The sequence below is a fragment of the Coffea arabica genome, chromosome 10c, assembly GCF_036785885.1.
Source record: "Coffea arabica cultivar ET-39 chromosome 10c, Coffea Arabica ET-39 HiFi, whole genome shotgun sequence".
In the NCBI taxonomy this organism is placed as follows: domain Eukaryota; kingdom Viridiplantae; phylum Streptophyta; class Magnoliopsida; order Gentianales; family Rubiaceae; genus Coffea; species Coffea arabica.
Genome location: NC_092329.1, coordinates 49,413,420 through 49,439,027, shown reverse-complemented (window position 1 = coordinate 49,439,027; position 25,608 = coordinate 49,413,420). Strand labels below are relative to the sequence as shown.

Below are 25,608 nucleotides of genomic sequence, written 5' to 3'. Positions count from 1 at the left end.
GAGAAAGAGGATGCAAAAGCGCGAAAGAATATTGCTCTAAAAACCTCACAAGATGAAGATGATACAGTCTCCTTAGATGGAGATGACATAGAAGGTGATGACAGTGATATTGCACTCATCACAAGAAGTTTCAAACGAATACTCAACAAAAGGAGATTTAAAAAAAGTGGACCTAGGAATTCATTCCCAAATCAGTTCCACAACTCGAGAAACAAATGGAAGCTAGAATTCAACAAAAAACACACTGATCAGTGCTGTGAATGCGGCCAACTTGGACATTACGCATGTAAGTGTCCAATGATGAAGAAGAATGAAGGAAGAAAATCAAGATTCAACAACTTTCAGTTCATATGGAATGAATGCAATTCCGATGGTGAAGTTGAAGATGAAAAAGAATCTGCTCAATTAGCTTTTATGACCATTGGAAATGATGAGGTTACATCTTCTAACTCTCAATTTGAAAGTGATGATGAAACTGATGATGATTTTAAATCTTTCATTATAAAATTGCATGATAGTTTGAAAGAATCTTATGATAGAAATAAGGAATTAAAACATAAAATTGACTTTTTTCTTCAGGACAATGCACGTCTTTTTCAAGAAAATAAAAAGCTGAAAACTGAAAGTTATTTCTTAAAAAAGAGTGAGACTGTTTTACATTTTGAGCTTGATAGAAAAACAAGATTTTGTGAAATGTTAAAAAAGGAACAAGGTGATTTGAAAAGAAAAATGGATAATTTAAATGAGTTGCTCCAATATAAAAAACAAGACTGTTTTCAAAATAATAAATGAAAACCTCAATTTGGCACTTATCAGATAAGACTGAATCAAAATGCAAATGAGTTTGCTATCCATAGGAAAAGGCAAGTCAGATTTATTAAACCCGTTCATGTGAATAACTCTTTGGTTATGTGTAATTTTTGTTGTCAAAAAGATCACATGAAAAGTGATTGTTATGTGAGGAAAAACATGAAAAGAAACACGAAATGCATGTGGATAGTTAGATATGATGCTAACTCTAACAAGTAAGAGATATTGGTAAGATTGATGAGATTCTTGTTCATAATGCCTTTCTATAATTCTTTTTTGAAGTTTCTAATGCTTAGAACTGAGTTTTTTCTTGATGTTTTTGAATATTACTGAATTTATATGATGTCAAAAAGGGAGAGAAAAGAACAATTCTGATCTAATGATGATTTGCTTTGATATATTGGTATGTTGGTGATTACTGAATTCTTGTATCATTTCTCTGTCTTTGTTTGCAATATTGGATTTTCTGTTATTGTTGCTGAATTACGGTATGATATTTTCACTCTCATCTTATGATGACTAAAAGGGGGAGAAATGGATGCTATGTGTAAGAGGGAGTTATTCTGTATTCATAAGTTTAGATGCATTGTATGAGGGGGAGCTTATGCTTATATGCTCATTTTTTTTCTTCTTTCATTCATTGTTTTGTTATCATCAAAAAGGGGGAGAATGTTGACCTTGGTCCCTAGCTTTTGATGATTACAAAATAAATGGATGTTGCTAACATCTTCTCAAAGGTTTTTTCATAAATGAAACAAATCAGATTCAAAAATTAAGCACATTTGAAAAAGACAGAGTATGTTGAATCTGTCGGACGCTCAAGAAGACAGTACCGGACGTCCGATAATCATTGCACAACTTCGGACGCATGTTTTAGACGTTCGATAGGATCTTTCGAAGTCGACGAAACTATCGGACGCTGAATATGTCTCTATCGGACGTCAGATAGAAACAAGATAATTTTTCAAATCTCTTTGTTTGCTGTCAGGCGCACAAAAAGCTTGCATCGGACGTCCAAAAGAATTGAAGAAAATCTCTTAAACTCACTGCCTGCTATCGGACGAATAAAACAAGGCTATCGGACGTCCGACACTCCAACGGTTAGTTGATTCTTCAGCTACTTTCTATCTATTGAAAGCATTAATGAGGCACTTTCTTAATCCTATATAAATAGTGGTTGGTCAGATATTTCAAACAATTTTGACACACTGAAGATACAAAAGATCTAGAGTGATTTTAGTGAGAAAATACTCTTCAAAAAAGATTTGTAGTTTGAGTGGTGTGAGGTTCATTGTAAGCTTTTCATTTGTGAGTGAATATTTCATGAGTGTAGCTCTGTGAGGGTTGTCCTGAGGGATAGTAAAACGTTCTAACTTGACCGAGTGGAGTTCGGGGCAAGGAGGAGGTGAACCTTCTTTTGTACACAAGAGTGATTGTAATTCATCAATTTGAAATAGATTGGTTGAATTAATTTACAAGCTCAAGAGGAGCTGTGTAGTTAATTGGTTTGCAATTCTTTCCTTTTTATTTACTTTTTGTTACGTTTGTGTTTTTTAAATTGATTATCTCTTCTACTCCCAAACAGTCTTGCTTTCTTAATTGTCTCATTGGTTATTTTCGGGCCTAACAACATAGAACAACAAGTGTCCAATTTTATGCTCTTGTAGATAAAACATATTAAATGTGATTCTAAGTTCTAATAGTTAGTTCTCTCATTCATTAATTGTTAATATTTTGTCTAGCTTCCTTTGTAACTATTTAATAATAATTATGATACTTTTATCTAATATTTCTAGAAACTCTATTTGATGAAGTACAAAAATTATATCATACTGTCTACAATTATTATTTGTCTATGATACTTTTTGGGGTACTACAATTAACTAAGGAAAAATCATTCAAAACATCTCTCACATCTTGCAAAATGACTTTTCCCTCATTTTTAAAAGTGACTTTTACGTCCCTTACAAATTTATATTGGTCAAATTTGGTTACTATCTAAGTTTTCAACTAGATATTGGTCAGAATCCATCACGTGTCTTGCACGTGATCATTTTTGAATGGCAAAATTGTCAAATTAAAATTTACATAATCCTATCCATAGTTTCTTACATTTCACAAAATGAAGTATTTCATCCCTCACATTTCACAAAATGAATTGTTTCGTCCCTCACATTTTATAAAATAATTTTTTCATCCCTCATTGATTATGTGTACGAATAACTTTTTTTAAAACTCATGTATATCTATTTGATTTCTCTTAAATGATACAAATAGCATGTAATAGATCTTTATTTGATTTTGTCTAAACATACTATTCAAGTGAAATTAAAATAGATATATATAGGGGTTAAAAAAATTATTAGTTTTTCACTCATATTCATTTTCTTTTACTTGAAAATTGAAAACAAAGAAGGCAATTAATCCTAAACATTATTAATTATTTATATCGAATTAAATTTGGATAGAAAAAATAAAAAAAGAAAAAGTATAACAAAAAGAATTAAGTGATTAACACTTTCAAATTTTAAGATAATCACATGGTAAGAAATTCAATTATTAGTGTTAAATGTAGCTAGTAAATATTTCAGATTTAAACTATAATTTATTAGCATGACTATAGAATTCGAGTTAGGATCGATTAATTACATAGCCTTATTACACAACTCAATAAATGAGTAGAAATATTGAATAGATTCACATGATAAAATCAAATATATATATATATGGATATAAAATAATATTGTTAGATTTAAACCCATAAATATATCTATTCAATAGCATATGTACAACTACAATTAGTCTATTTATGTGCAATCAAATAGAGATAGATTATATATTATTCATACTGTTCAGGTAAAATCAAATAAATATATACATGGATTTAGAAAGAAAACTATTCATACACATGGTCAATGAAGGATGAAAAAATTTATTTTGTGAAATGTGAGGGATGAAAAAATTTATTTTGTAAAATATGAGAGACGAAACAATTCATTTTGTGAAATATGAAGGACTATAGATGGATTATGTAAATTTTGATTTGACAATTTTGCCTCCTAAAAAATGATTGCATGCAGGTACATGATGAATTCCGATCAAAAACTAGTCGGAAACCTATGTAGGGATGAAATTTGACCAATGTGAATTTATAAGGGATGTAAAATTACACTTTTAAAAGTGATGGACCAAAAAAGTCATTTTACAAAAAGTGAGGGACATTTTGAACGATTTTTCCATTAACTAAATGAACTAAAGGGCTTGAATGAACTGTAAGAGTGTTAAAGAATGGGCATGAATGTGTGGAGAAATCTATGAAGAATCAGGATCTTAAATGTCAAAGTATCAAGGTTAGAATGGTTCAATGTAGTAGTGACACAACTGGCTTGACAAAAAATGAAGGTGCAGAGTTTTGCTAGAATGGAGGATTCATAGCTCATACTCATGAAGAATGAAGGAGACAATTGAAAAGAGCAAGAGGGTAAATCAGAAAAGAAAATAACTAATCAAATTCCAAAAGCTAATTTCTCTTTGATTGAAGGTGATGGTCCTAGGGAATGGGTCCGAAAAACTAACAATTATCTTCAGATACACGGGGTAAAAGATGAAAAAATCAGTAATTGCATGCATGTATTTACAAGGAAGAGAAGAAGTATGGTTTCATAGGTATTGCTATGGTAGAGCAATAGTTACATGGGTAAAATTTTTCACAAAAATTCGCCATAGATTTGCTGAGGGTCACAAGAAGAAATGTTGGAGGAATTTACTAAAATTACTAATACTAATTTCTCTGGAGTGTTAATTGGAGTTCTAAAATTTGTGATTTATGTTAATATTTTATAAAATAAGAGGATATTTTGATGATTTCGTTTTTAGATTTTTTTGATCAATCTAAACCATCTTTCTTATTTTTGGTAAATTTCATTGGAAATAAGTGTACAATGCTAAGAACATTTACAGTATAGTACATAATATTACAAACTATGCAGTTGGCATGTAGAAACTTTATAGAATATACTTATTTCCGCATATTCCTGAAACAAAAATTTTCAAATAAATAGTGACAAGAAAGAAGTCGGTTATAAACTATGGAAATGGATTATTTGGGTATTGGCCTTGCGAGTTTGGCATTGAGATTATTTGGGTTGAAATTTTTGGACCCATTAACAAAGTAAGGTTACATAGATTTGGGAATTTTTTTTAAATGTGAATGCGGTGTTTTTGTTTAAATTATTAAAGCTAGTGGAAGCCCATGTCTAGTGTATCCAATGTGTGAATTACATAATGCAAATTAAGAAGTTTATTTTAATAACATCATCAACTGTAACTGATCGATCCCCGACTTGTAATAAGATTTTCTTCTTGTTCTTCTTGCATATGACATGTGGATGAGGATTAAAAATTATTGAAAGTCATATTAAAGTAGACAATAAACTTATAAGAGTTTTCAAATCCCAATAAGGTATATGTACTCGATATAGAAGGATGTTCTTTAAAATTTGTCTTTTGTCTTTCAAGGAAACATCGATAAGACGATATTGCTCCAATTGAATTAGATCAAATCATTTTTTCTCTTGAATTATCATAATCAACCACATCTCAAGTTTCATAAAGTTAAAACTGTACATGGGCTAGATTGACCAATGAATTTGTAGATACAGACCTGACATCCTTTGACATAGTAAATCAATATTTTTACACCTGTAAACTAAAAAAAAAATTTATAGGGGACTAAAAAACCAAATCAGGATATGTTCAAAGCTATAGAATTACTACTATCTTATACACACAAATCACACAAATAAAGATATTTGTCTTGAAATCATTATCTGAGGAAAGCTGTTGATATCTTAGCTAAAAATATATGGATTAATCTTTTCTACACTACACTGACAGTGTATACACTATTAGCGTTGGATGAATGACAACTATACAAAATTTAAAATTGAAATTCAACTTTTGTACACATGTCATGAATCCAACGATGATAGTGTATACACCGTCAGTGTAGGAAAGATTTACTCAAAATATATACACCGGTTCCACTTTAAGGAATCACAACAAAACTGAATAGGCGGCCATAATACCAAAGTAGCCATGAAAAAAGACAAAGAACTATGAATGTGGTTTTAGCAAACAGAATCTATGTTGCTGAATAATCTTTCGAAATGATGCTAGCCCTGGCACTAAAATGGCAAAATTTATGTTGCTTGAATTGAATGACAGCCTCCTTATATTTTTGAGAGTCAAGCTGCGTGAAGAATTTTAACTCCGTATCTTTCACTTCTATATATATATTTTTTTAAACTTTCTCCATTTGCCTAACTATGTAGCAAAAGGGTTGGCTTTTATTTGGAGCATGGGTAGGAAGCTTAGATGGGCAATATAGCAACCCCCAAGTTAGACATAATTGAATGATAAAAGAAAAATAATTAAAATTTTTATATAATATTTATACTTACCATAATAGTATTCGAGATGTTAAGGACTCGTACTTGAGTTGGTTGCAATGTTGGTCTTATGATCCGAAGGTCGTGAATTCGAGCTTTGTTGGGTCATAGTTGGTAGCCATGTTGGCCTCATGATCTGAAGATCACGAATTCGAATCTCGTTGAAGCACATATGAGCTTTATGTGTTTGCCGCTGGTCTCATGAGGTCAATGAGATTTTTTTTCTATTTTTTCCTTATAGTTTGTCTCAAAGTCATCAATGAGTTGATTTCCACAATTTGATCCGTAATGACCATTGCCTGCTTTTGAATTTTTCTGATAATAATTGATTGATTATCATTGAAGTGTACCGAACATCAACTATGGGTATGAACACTTTTGATACCATTAAGGGGTGGGGATTAAATCGTCTAGCCAAACAGGTGGGTGGTTCGAGTCGCTTTTTCAATCGGCTGCAACATAGCAAACCACCCTGCTAAAGATCTAATAGTACACTTCATATTCATACATATAAAGGTCTATTAAGCCTAACTAAGCAAGCTTGAACATAAATAAAAGGTATGTTAAGTCTAACTGAGCAAACTTAGAGTACTAAAGTACCTTACTGGTGGTTGTTTTTTGCCATGAGGAAAATTATATTAAAATTGTTATCTTATCTAGGGTTGATAAAATCTCTTTTGGTACATGCGAATTGCCTCTTGAAGAAATACCAATGTGAAGTCTGAAATAAAAAAAAAAAAAGTAACTTCTTCTTCCCTAAATCAGGAGTCTGTTCACTAAAAGTGTTACATGCTAACAACCTTTTATTATATTTTGGGTAAATTGCACTGACCTCCCATATAGTTTTGATAAATGTCACAGACTTCTCTTCTTTATTTTAAAATTGCAGGGACCTCCCTGGTCAATTTTTTTTTTGGCCAGCCAACAGCATTAATATGGTGGTTATTTACATTTTTAACCTTTAGCAAGATCCAATCATTTAGTTGGCTAACATAAAAAATCATATTGTCTTTTGAGCTTGATCAACTTTTGATTTTCGTCATGGCATGAAGCAAATTAGATAAAAGCTTGTTTCTTACTTGTAAGATAAAAAATAAAAAGTAAATGTCATTTCTTTGTAAGTTTCAGGACATGACGTTTATCCTATGGCTTTTGCATGATCTTCAAACTTATGAATTTTGTATCTGTACGTGACTGTTAAGTTTAGTTGTATATATATGTGTAATACAAATATTGGAATACAAAAATTTTTTTTCCGTATCATTTTGACTGGAAAGGTATTCTAGGTGGAACGACCTTTTCATTCGAGACATTCCGATGTATGTACCAAACGAGAGGACAGTGTAGTTGGTCAAAATCGGTTTTAGTTGAGGCTTGGGCACATCTGTACGAGCTTTCAATCTCTACATTCATTTTCTTGTCTACCTTATGATTGTAATTCTTTTAGGTATATTTTATCACACAAAAATATATTTTAGGTATATATTTTTTTGTGCCAGGGATTCTGACACAAAAATACGTTGCTGTAACAGTAGAAGTTGTACATTCTTCTTCATCCCCTTTAATGGCTTCCCTCCTTACCAGTGTCTTTATCAGGCACAGAAAGTATCATTCCGAACAGAAATAGGACGTAAATGTTGGGGTCCTGATCCCGATGGTCGGCAGAAGAAAGTATATTGATTTGTGAGATTTTGAACTTTTCTTTTACTAATCGTGATTTGTGAAAGCAAAAAATGTCACAGAAGTCATGACAGACGATAGGAGCCTTTGTTCATACAAGTAAGGTGGGCAAAATTACCCGCAAACTCGAAAACCCGACATACTTGATTCGACCCGATCCGAAAATTAGGATATTCGATCTGTATTATTTGATTGAATCAAAAGAGGGTTGGGTACCCGCTAAGATGTAGGGTGGGTTACAATCACATAATTAAAAATTCGCGGGTACTCGATCCGCCACACACACACACATATATATATAAATTATTTTTTATTTTTATACACATGCTATAAAATAATATTTTTAAAGCTAAATAAACAATTTTATTGAACAAATTGTATTACAAATATAAGAAACTGTAGTTTATTTACAAGATTTATTTGCAGAAGTCATGATCTTATGTTTTATAGAAAAGAGTTTAATTAATGTGGAACATATATTTAAAAAAATGTGCTACTTATTTCAAATTTTTATTGATTTTGAATTCTTTTAATTTTTTTCCTTTTTCTTGTATTCTCTTCGCATGCTTGTTTCTTAGTGGGAGACTTTTTTTGAAAAAAAATCTTTATTAAATTTTAGATGAATATGTAAAATACAAAATTAAATTAGTATAAATCTTTTTTTAAAAAAATAAATAATAAGGAGGGCGGAAAGAGTATCCGTTGATCCGACTTTATTTCAATGGGTACCCTATAATTGGGAACCCGCTGATCCCTTCATCATAGGTCATCGAAAGGATCTCGGAGACCCACCAAAGTACGAAAGCCAGGATCTTTCAGAAAACGGATTCCTATTCGAAGAGTGCATAACCGCATGGATAAGCTCACACTAACCCGTCAATTTGGGATCCAATTCGAGATTTTCCTTGGGAGGTATCGTGAAAGAATTGGAATGGAATAATAAGGATTCATACAGAAGAAAAGATTCTCTATTGATTCAAACATTGTACCTATGGGATAGGGATAGAAGAAGAGGAAAAATCGAAGATTTCATAAGAAATTGAAAGATTTCGTTGAAATTGTTCGTTTGGAAATTTTCCGAAAAGCTAATCATAGGTTCTTCTCTCCATCGGAACAATAGGGCCGTTATGCTCATTACTAAACTTGTTGAAGAGATGAAATATAACCAAGGTATATCTTTTTGATCCGAGGATGAATCGATCATTAGAAGAAGAATTAGGCCAAAAATTAGGATACATTCTGGGAAAATCAAACTTCCATCGAAGAGAAGCAAATGAAAGGCTTTCATAAAAATTCTCGTAGATTCGAGAATGAAGTTTTCATTTCTTAATTTATTAATTAATTGTTTCCGATTCACCGGATCTTACCTCTTTGAAAGGGACGTGACATGAGCGTGAAGGGGTTCAAGAATCAGTTTTCTTTTTATAAGGACTAAAATCACTTATTTTGGCTTTTTTACCCCATATTGTAGGGTGGATCTCGAAAGATATGAAAGATCTCCCTTCAAGCCGTACATACGACTTTCATCGAATACGGCTTTCCGCAAAATTCTATATGTATTTATGAGATCGAATATGGAATTCTGTTTACTCAATTTAAATTGAGTATCCCTTTCCTGCTAGGATTGGAAGGCGGATAAAGGTCAGAAAATAGCTGACCCGCAAGGTGCAGATTAGATCAGCCTACTGGTAGACGAGACAGGTACCTACCTGCGCCCACCCCTGAATACAAGGCGGAGGAGCTGATTAAGGTTCCATATGAATACAGGAGATTGACGAGGCAAGGAGCCTGAGGGCTATTGGCAAAATTTGGAACTATGGAGGGGAGTATATAAATTGATATGCTTTGCTTATATAACTGGACAAGCTAGTACACACTTTATTTTAAAGTGATCGCACGGCTGTAAGGCTTCTGTAACTCAAAATCAAGTTATGGACCGTGATGGTGCTATTTTCCTAAATATAAATCTATCAGTCATACTTAGATCACACACACACTAAGTGTGTTTGGATTGAGATGATTTGAGATAAAATAATTTATTTCATAAATTTCGATCATATTTTTATTTTTTCAATCATTTTTTTATGTCATATACATCGTATCACAAAAAGTATTATAGTAATTATCTTAAATATATCATCCAAATAAATCGTGTTAATATAAATCTTGAGGGCAGTTGCCTCTTTTTGTAATTAACTTTTGTATTTTCAAGTGTTAATATAAATCTTGTTACCGATTGTTGGAAAAAATAAATAAATCATCCACGTAGACTCCTACCTAAATAATAAATAATAAACATCGTAATATTCACATTCACGGTCATCCATTGCCAGGTGTTTTTGGAACATTACAAAGAGTCCCTTTAGCGTTGCTAATTTATACGTGACCCCAAAAAAATTACTGCTCAACTCTTCGCCATCCTCCAGTGTCAGCTTTCTCCTCACCTCTCCCTTCATCGTATTGACCTCTCCTCTTACCAATAATTCCCTACTAAATTCTGGATGGACTGAGCATAAAAATGAATTACTTCAAAATTTGGATATAAATTAAGAGTTACTTTTGCCACCATCGAAAACCGAAAACAAGTCGAGGTCAATATCCAGAATCCTTACTGCCTTAATCCTTGACTTGTAATTTATATTCCTATTTATAACATAGTAATTTATACATAGATTTGCAGAACATTATCAAAAATAAACGCAAAATAACATGCGTTATTTGAATTGGCGATCATGACTATCAACTTTATTGATGTCATTTTTATTACACAAAGAGAAATATTTCAACTCGATGCCTCAAATGATGCTCTAAATTCTCATAATTTTCTAATTAAAATAGTTTTGCACTCATTATGATTTGTCCATATTTAACAATACGTCTTTCTCTTTCATTGATTCGGTCTTGGCTGTGGTTAATCTGTAGTTGGTGTAATTGGCATGCCCAAGCATTAAATTCTCCCATGAATCAAGAAGCATTAGTGTGGCTTTTTTTGTGCCATGGATTCTGCAATCAACAAGGTTGCTGTAGCAGTAGAAGTTGTACATTCTTCTTCATCCCCTTTAATGCCTTCCCTCCTTACCACTCTCTTTATCAGTCACGAAGAGTATCATTCCGAACAGAAGTAAGAAGTAAGTGTTGGGGTCGCGATCACGATCGTCGGCAGAAGAAAGTGTCCCATGTAACATGGCATGGCTGAAATATAATTAAAAAGGAAAACCGTCCAAAACGTCCATCACATTTTATAAAATAATTTTTTGCGTCCCTCGCTTTTAAAAATGTAATTTTACGGCCCTTACAAATTCACATTGGTTAAATTTGGTCCCTACTTAGATTTTCGACTAGTTTTTTTGTTGGAATTCATCAGGTGCCTTGCACATGATCATATTTTAAGGGCAAATTTGTCAAATCAAATGTTATATAATTCGATTCATAATCTCTCACATTTCATAACATAAATTTTTTCGTCCCTAACATTTCACAAAATGAATTTTTTCATCTTTCACATTTTTAAAATGAATTTTTTTTATCTTTGATTGCTCATGTGTGTGAATAATTTTTTTTAAAATCCATGTATATATTTATTTGATTTCACTGAACATTATGAATAGTATGTGAAATCAAATAGAGATATATTACACACTATTCGTATTGTTCAAGTGAAATCAAATAAATATATACATGGGTTTAAAAAATTGTTAGTTTTTCACTTATATTTATTTTCTTTTACTCGAAATTTGAAAATAAAGAAGACATTTAATCCTAAATATTATCGAGTGTTTATATCGAATTAAATTTGGATAGAAAAAGTAAACAAAAGAAAACTATGACAAAAAGAAATAACTGATTGGCACTTTCAAATTTTAACAAAATCACAAGGCAAGTAATTCAATTGTTGATCTTAAAAGTGTCGAGTAGAAATTTCAGATTTAAATTGAAATTTGTTAGCATAATTATAGAATTCGAGTTAGGACCCATTAATTAGATGATCTTATTATACAACTTAATAAATAAATTATTACCAAAAGAGAAATGTCACAAATATTGAATAGGTTCAAATGGTGAAATCATATAAATATATACATGGGTTTCAAACAAAATTATTAATTTTAAACTCATATATATATATCTATTGAATAGCATGTGTATAACTACGATTAGCATGTTTAGATGGAATCCAATAGAGATAAATTACATGTTATTCATACTGTTTAGGTAAAATCAAATAGATATATACGTGGGTTTATAGAAAAAAAGTTATTCGTATACATGATCAATGAGAGATGAAAAAATTCATTTTGAAAAATATGAGAGATGGAAAAATTCATTTTTTCAAATGTGAGGAATGAAATAACTTATTTTGTAAAATGTTAGGGAGGAAAAAATTCATTTTGTGAAATGTGAGGGACTATGAATCAGGTTATGTAAAAATTTGATTTGACAATTTTACCCTTAAAAAATGATCACATGCAAGTCACGTGGTGGATTCCGGTGAAAAACTAGTCGGAAACCTAGGTAGGGACCATATTTGGTCAATATGAATTTGTAAGGGACATAAAATTACACTTTTAAAAGTAAGTGACGAAAAAAGTCATCTTGTAAAATGTGAGAAACGTTTTGAACGATTTTCTCTAATTAAAATATAATAATTGTTTCATGAAACACTTTATTTATTTTTTTTTTTTTCGAAGAAAGAAACGAAAAAAAAATAAAGAGTCTTGAGAAACTAGGACGGCCACCTAACATGGAGGAGCTCTAATTAAAGTAATTAACTCAGTCCCAACTACAACCATACGTTCATTAATACGATTATCAAGTAAACTAGGTACGAGGTCTATTAGTACAAATAGAGAAAGCTATTCAGGTCTCCAAGAGAGCAAGAGATAGCAGGGAGAGATGGAGAAATCAGCATCAAAGAGCCTGTGCATCTTCCCAGTGGTGGCATGGCTGCTGCTTATCACGACAGTTCTCCTCAGCGCAACTAGTATTCAAAGTGTCAATGCCAGCGTTAGCTGGGATTGGGACAATTCCACGGTCGGCAGTACTGTAGCCGACGACCAAGAATTCCTTGTGGATTCTCAGTTTGGCAATGTTCTCGCTGTTCCCCAGCAGAGATATGTTACTCGCCGCGTATTACAGCCACCGCCAATTTGCGATAGAACAAGGTACGCGAATTGCATTCAGCCTGGGGCTAACCAGAGACCTTGCGACTTGCACAATAGGTGTGCCAGGCATATATAGTACCCCATGATCACCATCAAGTATCTATCAACATGAACTCCCTATCGTCTATGGGCTGATATTTTATCACCCTTTTGATTTGTTCCCTGTATTTGTACAACTTCTCGTCTGCGTCCCAATCCTGTTGTAACTTTTCATAAGTGGTTTCTGCAAATGAAGCTAAAAATATGTATTACAAATCGACTTCGTTTAAAGAAACTTAAAGCTAGCTCTATTTGTGCGCAGTTCCCAAACAGGGGAGACTACTTGAGAAAAGGCTTCCTGTGTATTTTATATATACACAAAAAAAAAAAAAGAAAAAGGAATTCCAGTGTCTTTTTTTCTTTTTGGGGGTTCTAAAAAAGGTGGTAACTAAATGTTTCTGGGAGACAAAACATTAACGCCGCCCACATAGATATTAATTTATTGACTCTACTGCATTAGTGAAAAGTTCTTTATATCACAAGATAGACAAGAAAAGATAGACAAGATTTGAACCACTCAAACATATGACAAGATTAATGAACTAATCGCACATAGATTTTATTCACCGTTGTTTGTTCAAGTAACAATATATTTTTTGAGGCCTTGTTTGCATATTCTCTTCATGAATGTTTCAAAGATGAACCCTTAATGTTTTGTGAATTGCCCAAAGTTTCACATTCACATAGTGGCCCTGCCTGTTCATGCACTTTTTTAAGATCCGTACGTTGAGAGTTACAAATTCGACCATCCCTTATTCTAGCGGCTGTATTTTGCACTCTCTTGAATTTAGCATAATGCTACAATCACTAGAATGATTCATTTTGACTCATTGAATTCAAGATTAGACATTATATCCAACGTTAAATTGAGTTTTTTTTATGAGTGATTAACGTTTACGGGTTTTCAATCCCATCCCTCTTGATATTTTGTACACTAAATCACTTGATAATCCTTTCGTTGAATGATCACTCAAATTTTGACTAGACTTTACAAAGTTTGACTCTATTCAAGTTCTTTACATAAATATGTCTCAGTCCAATATGTCTGGCCTGCCATATACACTTGCTTAAACTTTAGCAAGTGTTGCAGCATTAGCACAATGTATAGAAAACTGATTTTGGCGATAAAAGAATTTCATGTTTCATGAAAACTGATTTAGTCCATTGTGCTTATAGACCCCAAAATTTTATCATTTTCTTTATTTCATTTTGTTTTATTTTATTTTTCATTTTTCCTAATAAAAGTCATTTTTTTACCTTGTTTGATTTTTATTTAATTGTTTTTGTAGGAAAATCAAAAGGGAAAAGAAATAAAAGAAATAAAAAATATGATAAAAATGAATAATTAAAAAATGCAGTTTTCCTAAAAAAAAAAATCCTAGCGCGTTATATCCTCCTTCTTCTACCAGAACCAGAGCAACAAGCACGAAAATGCAGTTAGAAATTTGGAGGCATCAAATTCGCATTTTTCTTCCTTTTATTTTTCCCCAAGCTTTTGTTCCATTTAAATAGTTGAGAACGTAGCTGTAGGGTGGAGAAAACAGTAAGAGAGGGCGGCAGGAAGAAAGAAAGAGAGAAAAAGAGAAAAAAGAGAGAAAAGTTGCTGGAATTTTTTTTTGCAGAGCAGGCTAACTTTTTGGCCCTGTTGTGACTCAATTTACACCTTCAAAACAGATCCCTTTGAGGAGATTTAGACTTCTGCGCAATCTTCGGAATCAGGAGAGTAACTTTTGTTTAGAAACCTGGTGGAAAGAATGACCGGAAGTCCATCGTATTTGGCCACAAACTCGCTGCCTCAACTCCACTGGTGCTGCTGCAAATTTCTTGGAGATTTAACAAATCGTATTCCTTGGCACTTTACCGACTTCAATCTTGTCCAAAAATCATCTCCAAGTATTTCTATGACCTTTCCTTATGCTATTCGACATTAATGCAAAAGATTTGATGGGGTTTATGAAAGTTCATGTTCAAGAACTTAGATCCACATTTCTTCTAGAATCACACTGTTTTTAGCCCTTGTTGGATATTGATTTTGGTCCAAAATGACATGAGCTTCGTGTATATGTAAAGATCCGTGCTTAAAACTCGAAAAATGGGGTTCCGTGCCACTTTGGCCAGAATTTTTTTAGTTTTCAATGGGTCGACTTGCCAGAAAATTCAAACCCGCCGGAATGTTATTGATTTCTCTTTTTTCTATTTTTCCTCCGATTTTTCTTGTTTTGTTTTGTTAGATTTGATCCGATTTGGGCCATAAATGTTTAATGAAATGGTTATGGGATTAAAAAATTAGGCCGAGACTAATTTTTTGTTTGGTTTGCACTCGGGTTTTGGAGCCAAAACCCAACGTTTTTGGCTCCACTTGTTTTAGTCAAATAAATGGATTAGTCCATCTTTTCTTTTCGGGTTTTTCTTTGGGCCAAGGAGGTTACGGCCCCGAAAAAACAATAAGATAGCCCAAAGGCCTACTGGCCTTGGGAAATCAGAAAACATTTGCAATTAAATCCTTGATCTTTTAAGTAATTTCACTATGGCTCTCAAAAACTTTGGATTTATTTTAATTAGGTCCTTACTTTAATGGCAATTTGATCCCTAGTCTTTATCTTTTATTCAATTTTACCCCTAATTTTTTTAAGAATTATAATTTAACCACAAAAGCTTTTCAATTTTTATAATTGGATCCCTAATAGTTTTGATTCCTTAAGTATAATTTGTTTATCTTCTTTAATTGTTAATCATGCTTCATTTAGATGCATTAAATTGGTGAATTTTAGGGATTTTATATTTATTCATATTTTTTTGGAATAATTATATTTTTTTTGAATGGTTAATTAAATTGGTGTCTTGACTATTTTGTTGATTTTGGAGTATAAGTAGGACAAACTCTGCTTTATTTGGCCACTACTTTAGTTCTTTTATATGCTCTTATGTGTTTTATGTGTGATTGCATGTCTTGAGTGCTTTATCCTTTATTTACTCATTTTATTCACTTTAAGCTTTAATTAGTTCTATTTAATTTTTTATAATTATTTAGGAGGCATTTAAATGCCAAGTTGTAATAGACAGGTGCCCAAGAATTGTATTTAGTTAGGCCATGTAATAGATAGATTTTATTTTTGCCAAAATATAATTCATTAGATAAATGTAATAGATAGGTTTATTATTTCCAAAAATTTCCTTTCTAGATTGTAGTTATGGCTCTTAATATAATAGTTAGTTTTTATTTACTTACATGCTTGTGTGCTTGTGTATTTATGTATTTATTTGCTTTTTATAGGGTTTTGCATCTAGATGTTATACCTATGTATTATGTGTTCCAAGTGCTTTATGTGTTTATTTGCTTTAATTATACTTTACATGATTCATTTATTTATAATAAATGCATAACGTCACCACACTAGTCCAATGTTAGTCGTGGTCTTTCTCCTTGATTTCTCACTAGTCCAATGCTAGTGAGAACTTGTAGAAATGGGTTAGTTCAATGTTAGATCTTTAGACCGTTTTTGCATTAGGTTCATACCTTATGTGACACTTATTGCATTTCATGCAATTTTTCCTATTTCTAAGTTATTTTAATTTGTATAATATTTTTTCTACTATTATTCTCTTACTCTCTAGATGTTTAGATCATATCATTTATAATTGCATCTCATTTTAGAAAATTAGAAATAGGTTAGTCCATTTGTTTGCGTAAGTTAGACGAGTCACCTTTCAAATATGGGAAATGAACGAGTGTGATTTTTTAACCTTAGCACGCTCTTTCCCCCTCTATAAGAAGGAAAATTATGTCACGAATTTTAGTTTCCCGTATCCGTTATGTTGCATTCCTCTCTTTTAGGTCATGTATATTTATCTATATTTTCTAATTTTTTGAATATCATGTTTTGCATATTCGTGACCTTTTCAAAGAATCATATTTGGATTTCATAATTAATGTGACTTGCACCAATTAAATTTTGAAGAGACATTTCGACCCTTTCGATATCTTTTAGGTCTAGATTTGCATCCATATAAAAATATCCAAATGTGATAAGTTTTATAGGTTAGATTAGAAAGATTTTTAACTAAATCTCGCAACTAACCTTGGTTAGATTGAAAGGGTGCCTAAGGTTTGACCATATCAAATCTCTGCATTTCCTTACTTCAACCGTGACTTCCAAAATTTTTTATTTTATTTTTAAAGATTTGGAGTCGTCTAAAAGGGTTTTTATTTGTTTTCACTTAAAAATATATTTTGGATAACTTGGTACACTTAAACTCAATATCAAGTGACGACTCCTATTTTTCTTAAAAAATCCTTTTTAGACTAAATTTTGGATCCAAACCGTTGCACTTTATATGTCCCATTTTAGGCCTTTTTCTTCATATATTTTATAAAAATCAAAAATCATTTTTGAAAACACCATTTCCTTTTTATTTTAAAAAATGGGGCGCGATAGTGCTTCTTTGCTAACCGAGGATAGAGTTATAAATGTAGTAGCCACTATAGGATCGGTTATGCATGTTTGTTTCTTAGAATCCAAAGAATTCACCCTAACTTCTAGCATAAAAATCCAATTACGTGTAGGCGAGTTGTCATGTTTATTTGTAATCTAACTAGTATCTAAATATCCTTCTAAAACTGAAGTATCCAATTACGTGCACACGGACGGTTGGAATTTAAGAAGTATGGAGGGGAAAAGAGAAATTAAATTCAGAATCTCTAATTTTTAAAATTTTAACTTTAGTTATCATATTAAGACCACCTTGACAATAAATTGATTCCTACCTTTTAAACTTATGAAAAACATTTATTAGTTGCACTTAAAGTCCGCAAGCTATATGTTATACATTTAACATGAAATTATTGCAGTCGACTCTGTCACTGACAGACAGGATTGTTTGCTGAAGTCCCATGGGCATTAAGTTTGAACCAGAGGACAGGTGGCTTGACCCAATTAGCGGTTAATTAACATAACTTCCTTACAACTTTTCCAGTTAATAAGGATCCTTATTCCTTGTTAAAAAGAAACCGCAAATTGGCAAAGACAGGGATTGAAGCAAAGGAAAAGAGAGAGAGCTTAGTTGACTGAATAGAAGTTGGGGCGATAAAGATCAAATAGGCAAAACTAATCCACCAAAATTGGATATGAGAACGCAAATATTGCTCAAGGATCAAACAAGCAAGATACCAATTTCATATTTTTGTCATAGTTAATAGTAGTTAATTAACTTTCATCAATAAAGTACCTTTGGTCGAGTTTTGATCCTTTTTTTTTTTTTGAGTCTTGTTATTTCTACTTGATCATTGGAATCAATTCTATACGTATAGGATCTTATTTCAATTATTGAAAGTTTCAAGCGATTGCTTACCAAATGGGTTCGACAAGTCAGCTTTATTATTTCTTTTTAACTTTGTCTGTCACCTTAATTCATTTTCTTTTCTTCTTCGTTTCATTGTCACTTTAGCTGGTCGAAAAGCAATTTTAGTCCTCTTAGGTGAGGCTTGGGCACATCTGTACGAACTTTTCATCTCCATATTTATTTTCTTAGCACAAACAAATTTGGCGACTGCAGTGGGAGGCTTGCAGGACATACTCTGTGTAATTGACAAAGCAAAAATGAAAATGGCTAAAATGAAAGATCGAGATTCGATCAACTAAAAGAGACATTGAAGAACATGGAGATATATTTCCATGAAAGTCAGTGCAAAAGATGAAAACTCAAACTAAACTGAAGCTAGAACAGAAGTGAGAACAAAAGAATTAGATCAACCAAGAGATTTAATATTGGCTCTGGTTAATCTATATCAGGTGTAATGGCATGGCCAAGTATTAAATTCTCCCATGCATCAAGAAACATTCAACTATGTGATGAACTGATTTTGGCATTTCTTATTCCCAAGTTTGTTAGTTGCAGTTCGTAATATCGGCCGAGTCGTAATCGGAACGGAGGGGACCGGTATAATACCGATTCCCGAATCGCGAATATTACCATATTCGTGAGGATTCGCTTTGACTCGGTCGATATTGACCGATTTGAACCCGTGATACATGATCTTGGCTGATATATCTGAGTTAATTTGGAGTCGACTCAAATATTTTTTTTTAAATTGTGTCTTTTTTGGTATTTTTCAATTTTAGTAATTTTTTCAAAAATTTTGCAAACTTTTATGTGCTATAATGCGCGTGTCATCCGATATTCAATTGATATATCGCGACAAATGTGGAACAACCGCGACTCGTGATAGCGAACCATGGTTGCACTAGTGTGGCGTTTTTTTTTTTTTGGGGTACTATGGATTCTGCAATCAACTAGCTTGTTCTTAGTGCTTTCCCTCCTTTCTACTATCATTATCAGTCACAAAGAGTCTTTTTAACTCTTTATCAGTCCGAATAGAAATAAGAAGTAATTGTTGGGGTCCTGGCCACGAGCGTCTGTAGAAGAAAATGTCCCACCTAACATGCCATGGCTGATCCATCATTTTCTTATATGGGGGTCCTTATCAGGTGAATCTAGTTTTTTTTTTAATTAGTAATAAAAATTTGTTTGAAGTGTTTTTCCCTAACGTTTGAAACTTTGATTTAGTTTGCTTTACATTTTAAAATTAATCATGAAAATTACTCCACATATGTCCTCGAGAGAGAAGCCGTTTCTTATTAAAAATTTCCGGTCAAAAAATTAATTGTTTCATGAAACAATTTTCTTTTGGTTTTTTAAAGAAAGAAATGAAAAAAATAAATAAAGAATTTTAAGAAACTAGAAGGATAACGTAGCTGAGGATCACCTAACATGGTGAAGTACCAATCAATGGTTTGGAAAAACTGAATGGTTTGGCTCTTCTATGATGGATTCTTTCTCCATTTCGTGCAATATACATTTGGATGCATGTCGTGTCTTCATTTGTTAGAAAAGAATATGATAATTTTAAATTTTACTAACTCTACCCTTGATAATAAATGAAGATACGTGCGATGCATCTAAATATATGTATTGCGGAAAATGTAAAGAGAATTCACTGGAAAGGATTCAAGTCCATAAGGAAGACCTAAAGCTGTCAACTCATTAACATGCATTAAGTGGATACAAAAGCAGAAAGCTACTCAAGTCTTCAAAAGCAAGGGAGAGATGGAGAGATCATCATCCAAGAGCAAGAGCAGGAGCAAGAGCAATAGCCAGTGCATCTTCCCAGCGGTGGCTTGGCTGTTGCTGACTACGACAGCTCTGCTTAGTGCAATTAGTATTCAAAGTGTTAATGTTAGCATTAGCTAGGATTGGGACAATTCCACGATCAGCAGTATTGTAGCCGACGACCAAGATGGGAAAGTGCAGAGGCCCCGTCCTGGATCTGGACACGTGGCAGCCCAGGTGCGGCCGAACTGGGCCTTGGCCCCAGGCCTCTGGCAGCCGTCCTGGGCCGCGCCGCTAGGGCTCCTGGAGGGGGCGAGCATCCATCCCGAAGAGGTCGGGGACGATCCCCCTGAGTGTGGGATAGGGGCTATTCTGGGCAGGTCCCGAAACGTACGGAGGTCGGCCTTCCTCACAGGTATAAGTAGTAGCACACGTCGACTGTACAAGGTACGCTCACTATTGGCAAATTGCTCCCGGCTGTTTATACTTCCCGTGAACTCCTCTCACCAGAAAACTAACTTGGTCGTCGGAGCGCCCTCGGGGACCAACCTCGGGCCCCCCGTTGTTAGCTCATTCTTATCTGTTTTGCAGGCTTGGAGCCAGCTCTTCCATCAGCACCCCGAGCTCATCAGTTCAGCTCGGTCCGGGGAAGCTCAGCGCTTCTTCAGTTGGCGCCGTCTGTGGGAACCGGAAGAGGTAAGTGCAGTTGTGCTGATGGCAAGGACGCGATCCAAGCGAGCGGTAAAGAGCACCGGTCCTGGAGGCGGTGAGGGGTCCCAACGAAGAGAGGCTGAGGCATCCCGGGGCGCCGGGGGCTCAGCCCTTTCAGGAGAAAGGAGGCAGCAGATCCTCCAGTTCGTGACGGAGAACCTCCCCATGCTGGAAGACATCATCCGGCAGGCGAAGGAGGGGGAGGAGGCTGGAGGCGCGCAGACCTCCAAGGCGAAGGGGAAGGAGAAGGAGCCGCTCCCCGAACCCTCGGAGGATGAGTCGCGCGACCAACCCCCCAGGAGGAAACGGACACGGACGCCGCCTCGCCCGCGAGCCTCGGAAGTCGGAGACAGCGAAAGGTACTCCCGCTACAGGTCCACGGGGAGCAGGCCGAGGGGTCCCTCGCCGAGGAGGCCTGCGAGGAACGGTCTTGCCCGCTCCCCAGCCCGGTCTGCCAAGAGCCGACCGCGCAACCCTCTTCACTTGAAGCCTGTCCAAGACGAACTCGAGCAGATCTTGCGCCCGCAGCTGTACGCGGACAACTACTCCACCTCGCCTTCCCCCGGGAGATAGAGGATTACCCCCTGCCCCGGAGGTTCAAGATCCCAAGCATCGAGATGTATGATGCTTCCACTGACCCGGAAGACCACCTCTCGGTCTTCCTGACGCACATGCGTCTGCAAACCGCAGCGGATGAGATCCGTTGCAAGACCTTCCCTATGTTCCTGAAGGGGAAAGCTCGGCTCTGGTTCCAGGGCTTGGCACCAGGGTCTATTCGGAGTTTCCCCGAGCTGGCTAGACAGTTCGTCGCCCAATTCGTCTCCTCGAAAACCTACGCGAAGAACGCCACCCACCTGATGTCTATCAGGCAGAAGCCCGATGAGTCGCTGAGAAACTTCATGACCTGCTTCAACGCGGAGAGCTTGCAGGTCAGGGACAAGGATGAAAAAGTGGTAATGGCCGCCTTCACGAACGGGCTCAGGGTAGAGGAGCTCTTCTACGAGCTGGCCAAGAAGCCTCCCGTAAACCTGGAGGAGCTCCTAACCCGGGCACACGCGGCCGCCAACGCGGAGGAGGCAGGCCGCCTGAAGAAGGAGTCAGATCGGGAGCTCGGAAATCGGAAGGGTCGGGCGAACCCCCAAGAGGGCAAGGACATTCCGGCCAAGAAGAATGTGTTTGATCGGCTCTCGAAAGAGAAGGCGCCTGCTCCGCCGCCACTCCCAGAGAAGAGCTACACCCCTCTGACACGGCCTAGAGCTCAGATCTTGGCTGTTATGGAGGCGGAAGGGCTGGGAGATCGGCCGCCTAAGATGGGGACACCTCGGAACAAGAGGAACCAGGACCGGTACTGTGCCTTTCACCGTGACGTGGGACATGACACGGAGGGATGCTGGGCCCTACGGAAGGAGATCGAGGATCTGATCCAGCGAGGTTTTCTGGGACGGTTCGTACGCCATGGCAGGTCGGGCCAGGAGTTCGGGCGCCATTATTATGGAGACCGGCGTGAGGGACAGCGCCGCGACCGCCCTGAGCGGCGTGACGCTCCTCGGGGCCACTCTCCAGACCAGGGCATCCAGAACTTGACGGGGGTGATCAACACCATTGCCGGAGGCCCCACGGGGGGGACAGCCATACATCTCGGAAGAGCAAGCGACCGCCCCCCGAAGGGGACGACTCCTTGAAATGCTTGCGCATGGACGAGGAGATTACCTTCGGACCAAGGGATGCGGTTCCCCTGGCTTCCGGGAACCACGAGGCCATTGTGATAGACATTGTCACCAACAACTATCGAGTGAAGAAGGTGTATGTCGACCAAGATAGCGCGGTTGACATTATGTTCTATCGGGTGTTCAAAGAGTTCGGACTGAAGGATGACCAGCTGACCCCGGTTTGGACACCTCTGGTGGGCTTCACTGGACCACCCATCAGCTCGGAGGGGATGATCACCCTGATGGTCACGGTAGGACAGGCTCCCAAATGTCGGAACGTTCCTGTTAACTTTGTGTTGGTCAAGCAGTCGTCCCCGTACAATGTGTTCCTTGGGAGACCTGCTTTGAACGCCCTCCGAGCTATTCCCTCCACTTTCCACCTCAGCGTCAAGTTCCCCACCCCTGGAGGGATAACCGAGGTGCACGGCGATCCAGAAATAGCCAGAGCTTGCTACCTGACCACGCTCCGCGGGCAGGAAAAGGTGGTCGCCCAGACAACCAGTTTGGAGCCCTACATCCCGGGGGATGAGACCCAGCAGCTGGGCACCCAAGATAAGGTTGAGGAGTTCCCCCTAAGGGAGGATCGGCCCGACTAGGTTCTCCGCATTGGAGCCTTGTTGCCCGCCAAGGAGAAGGAGGACTTGAAGGCTCTGCTAAGGGAATACTCCCAGGTCTTCGCTTGGTCGGTGGATGACATGCCCGGGATTCCGACAGACCTGACAGTCCACCATCTCAATGTGTATCCTCATTTCAAACCGGTAAAGCAGAAGAAGAGGAGCTTCGCCCCCGAAAGGAATGAGGTGATCAGGGCGGAGGTCGGCAAATTGCTGGAGTCCAGGATCATTATGGAGGTCTACTACCCGACCTGGCTGGCCAATCCCGTCCTGGTGAAAAAGGAGGACCAGACCTGGAGGATGTGCGTTGACTTCACGAACCTCAACAAGGCCTGCCCGAAAAAGACTGCTTCCCCCTGCCAAGGATCGACAGGTTAGTGGACTCTAATGTGGGTTTTGACGTCTTGTGTTTTCTGGATGCTTTTAAGGGGTACCACCAGATCGAGATGACGGAGGATGATAGGGAGAAGACCTCCTTCATCACGGAGGAAGGAACTTACTGCTACCAGACCATGCCATTCGGGCTGAAGAACGCTGGAGCTACCTACCTGCGCTTGGTAAACAGGCTATTCCAAAATCAGATCGGCCGGAGTATGGAGGTGTACGTGGATGACATGATCGTTAAAAGCCGAACTGATCAGCAGCTCGTCCCCAACCTGAGGGAGATCCTAGATATCCTTCGAGAGAGCAGGATGCGGTTGAACCCGAAGAAGTGCACCTTCGGGGTCAGGTCAGGAAGGTTCTTGGGGTTCTTGGTGTCCCGAGAAGGGATCCGGGCCAACCCGGACAAGCTCCAAACTATAATGGACATGGCCCCTCCAAGGAATGTGAAGGAGGTTCAGCGGCTCACCGGGAGGATGGCCGCATTGAGCAGGTTCCTCTCGCGTTCCGCGGTTCGGGGGCTACCCTTCTTTCGGGTCTTGAAAGCGCCGAAGGATTTTCACTAGATTGAGAAATGCCAGAAAGCTTTCGCCGACCTGAAGACCTATTTGGCTGAGCTGCCCACTCTGACCGCCCCAGAGTTGGGGGAGACCCTATTCCTATACCTGTCCGCCTGCAACGAGGCCGTCAGTGCGGTCTTGGTGCGGGAAGACGGGGGGACTCAAAGACTGGTGTACTACGTCAGCCGAGCTTTACAAAGGCCAGAGACGCGATACACGCTGTCGCGCCCCATTTTTTGGAAAAATAAAATGATTGTTTTTGTGATTTTATTGGTTTGGAAAAAGTGAATTTTTTGATAAAAATAAAAATGGGTCTAAATGGGACTTTTGAAAAAGCGACGATTTGACCCAAAAAAATAGTTTTCAAAAGGGTTTTTGAATGAGAAATTGGAGTCGCCACTTGGTAATGATTAAGGTGTACCAAGTCACCTAAAATAAATTTTTAAAGACAAAGTAGTAAAACCCTTTTAAAAACGACTCCTAGTCCACGTAAACCAAAGAAAAAGGTTCGGGAGTCACGTTTGACAAAGGGGAAGGCAAGGATAGAATCCAAGGCACCCCTTTGACCTAGCCAAGGCTAGTTGCGCGACTTAACCTTACCTTTCCTAATTTCCTACCCAATATATGTATCGCACGTTGGATATGACTATATGAATGCAAAACGGAAAGGAAAATGCAATCCTAAATTCTACGATGTCTCTTGTGAGGCTTTTGGTCCCAAACCACATGAATTGTGGCGGCCAACAAAGGAAAACCTCATAGAGGTCGATTAATGCAAATGAGAGTTCAATTTCAAGCGTGCAAGTGTGAAAGTGTATGCAAGATGCAAGAAAATGTAAGTGCAAGTGTGCGAACGTATAAAAAGGTGATTGTGTGAAATTGTATAAAGTTCAAGTGTTTTTTGTGTGCAAGTGTGTGAAAATAGAATAATAGATAAATAAGGTAAAGCGGAATTTCATTTGTGAAGTGAAAATAAGCGAGTGATAGGTGAAATGTAGTGAGAAAGTATGGTTTTGAGAAATGTGAAAAAATGTGGTTAAAAGAATATGTAGGTGATAAAAATGAAAGTATGACCCTAGAGGAATGCAACAAGTCGGGTACGGGGGTTGACTCCTAACTTTTCGACTTCGATTTTCCTTTTGATTAGAAGGCGAAACTAGCGTGCTAAGGCTATCGAGTAGCCACACTCGCTCGTTTTCCTTATCGGAAGGGGACACTCAAGCAAAATGAACCCTATAGCTAGCATGAAATGCAAAAATCCTAAAAATGGAGGGAAAAGGGGTTTGAGGGGCATGCAAAATGATAAAACTAGAAAGAATGCATGATATGTGGTGAACAAGCAAATGACGTACTAACAAGGGAAAATCCCTAAGGATCTAGCGTTG

At 36.8% G+C, this 25,608-nt stretch overlaps 2 protein-coding genes across 2 annotated transcripts; both read left to right on the top strand.

Annotated features, from left to right (window-relative positions):
- Positions 1-21,576: 21,576 nt before the first annotated feature.
- On the top strand, positions 21,577-22,641 carry LOC113714174 (uncharacterized). Its single transcript, XM_027237967.1, has one exon. The coding sequence runs from the start codon at positions 21,577-21,579 to the stop codon at positions 22,639-22,641; it is 1,065 nt and encodes a 354-aa protein (XP_027093768.1).
- An 11-nt stretch (positions 22,642-22,652) lies between these two features.
- LOC113714173 (uncharacterized) lies at positions 22,653-23,660 on the top strand. Its single transcript, XM_027237966.1, has 2 exons — positions 22,653-23,225; positions 23,340-23,660. The coding sequence occupies exons 1-2, from the start codon at positions 22,653-22,655 to the stop codon at positions 23,658-23,660; spliced, it is 894 nt and encodes a 297-aa protein (XP_027093767.1).
- The last annotated feature ends 1,948 nt before the right edge of the window (positions 23,661-25,608 follow it).

Excerpts from the sequence above, each read along its gene's own strand:
- LOC113714173 (XM_027237966.1), top strand. The coding sequence starts at position 22,653 with ATGGACGAGGAGATTACCTTCGGACCAAGGGATGCGGTTCCCCTGGCT. Across the intron at positions 23,226-23,339 it reads AGCTGGGCACCCAAGATAAG|GTCTTCGCTTGGTCGGTGGA; the intron begins GTTGAGGAGTTC and ends GAATACTCCCAG.
- LOC113714174 (XM_027237967.1), top strand. The coding sequence starts at position 21,577 with ATGTATGATGCTTCCACTGACCCGGAAGACCACCTCTCGGTCTTCCTG.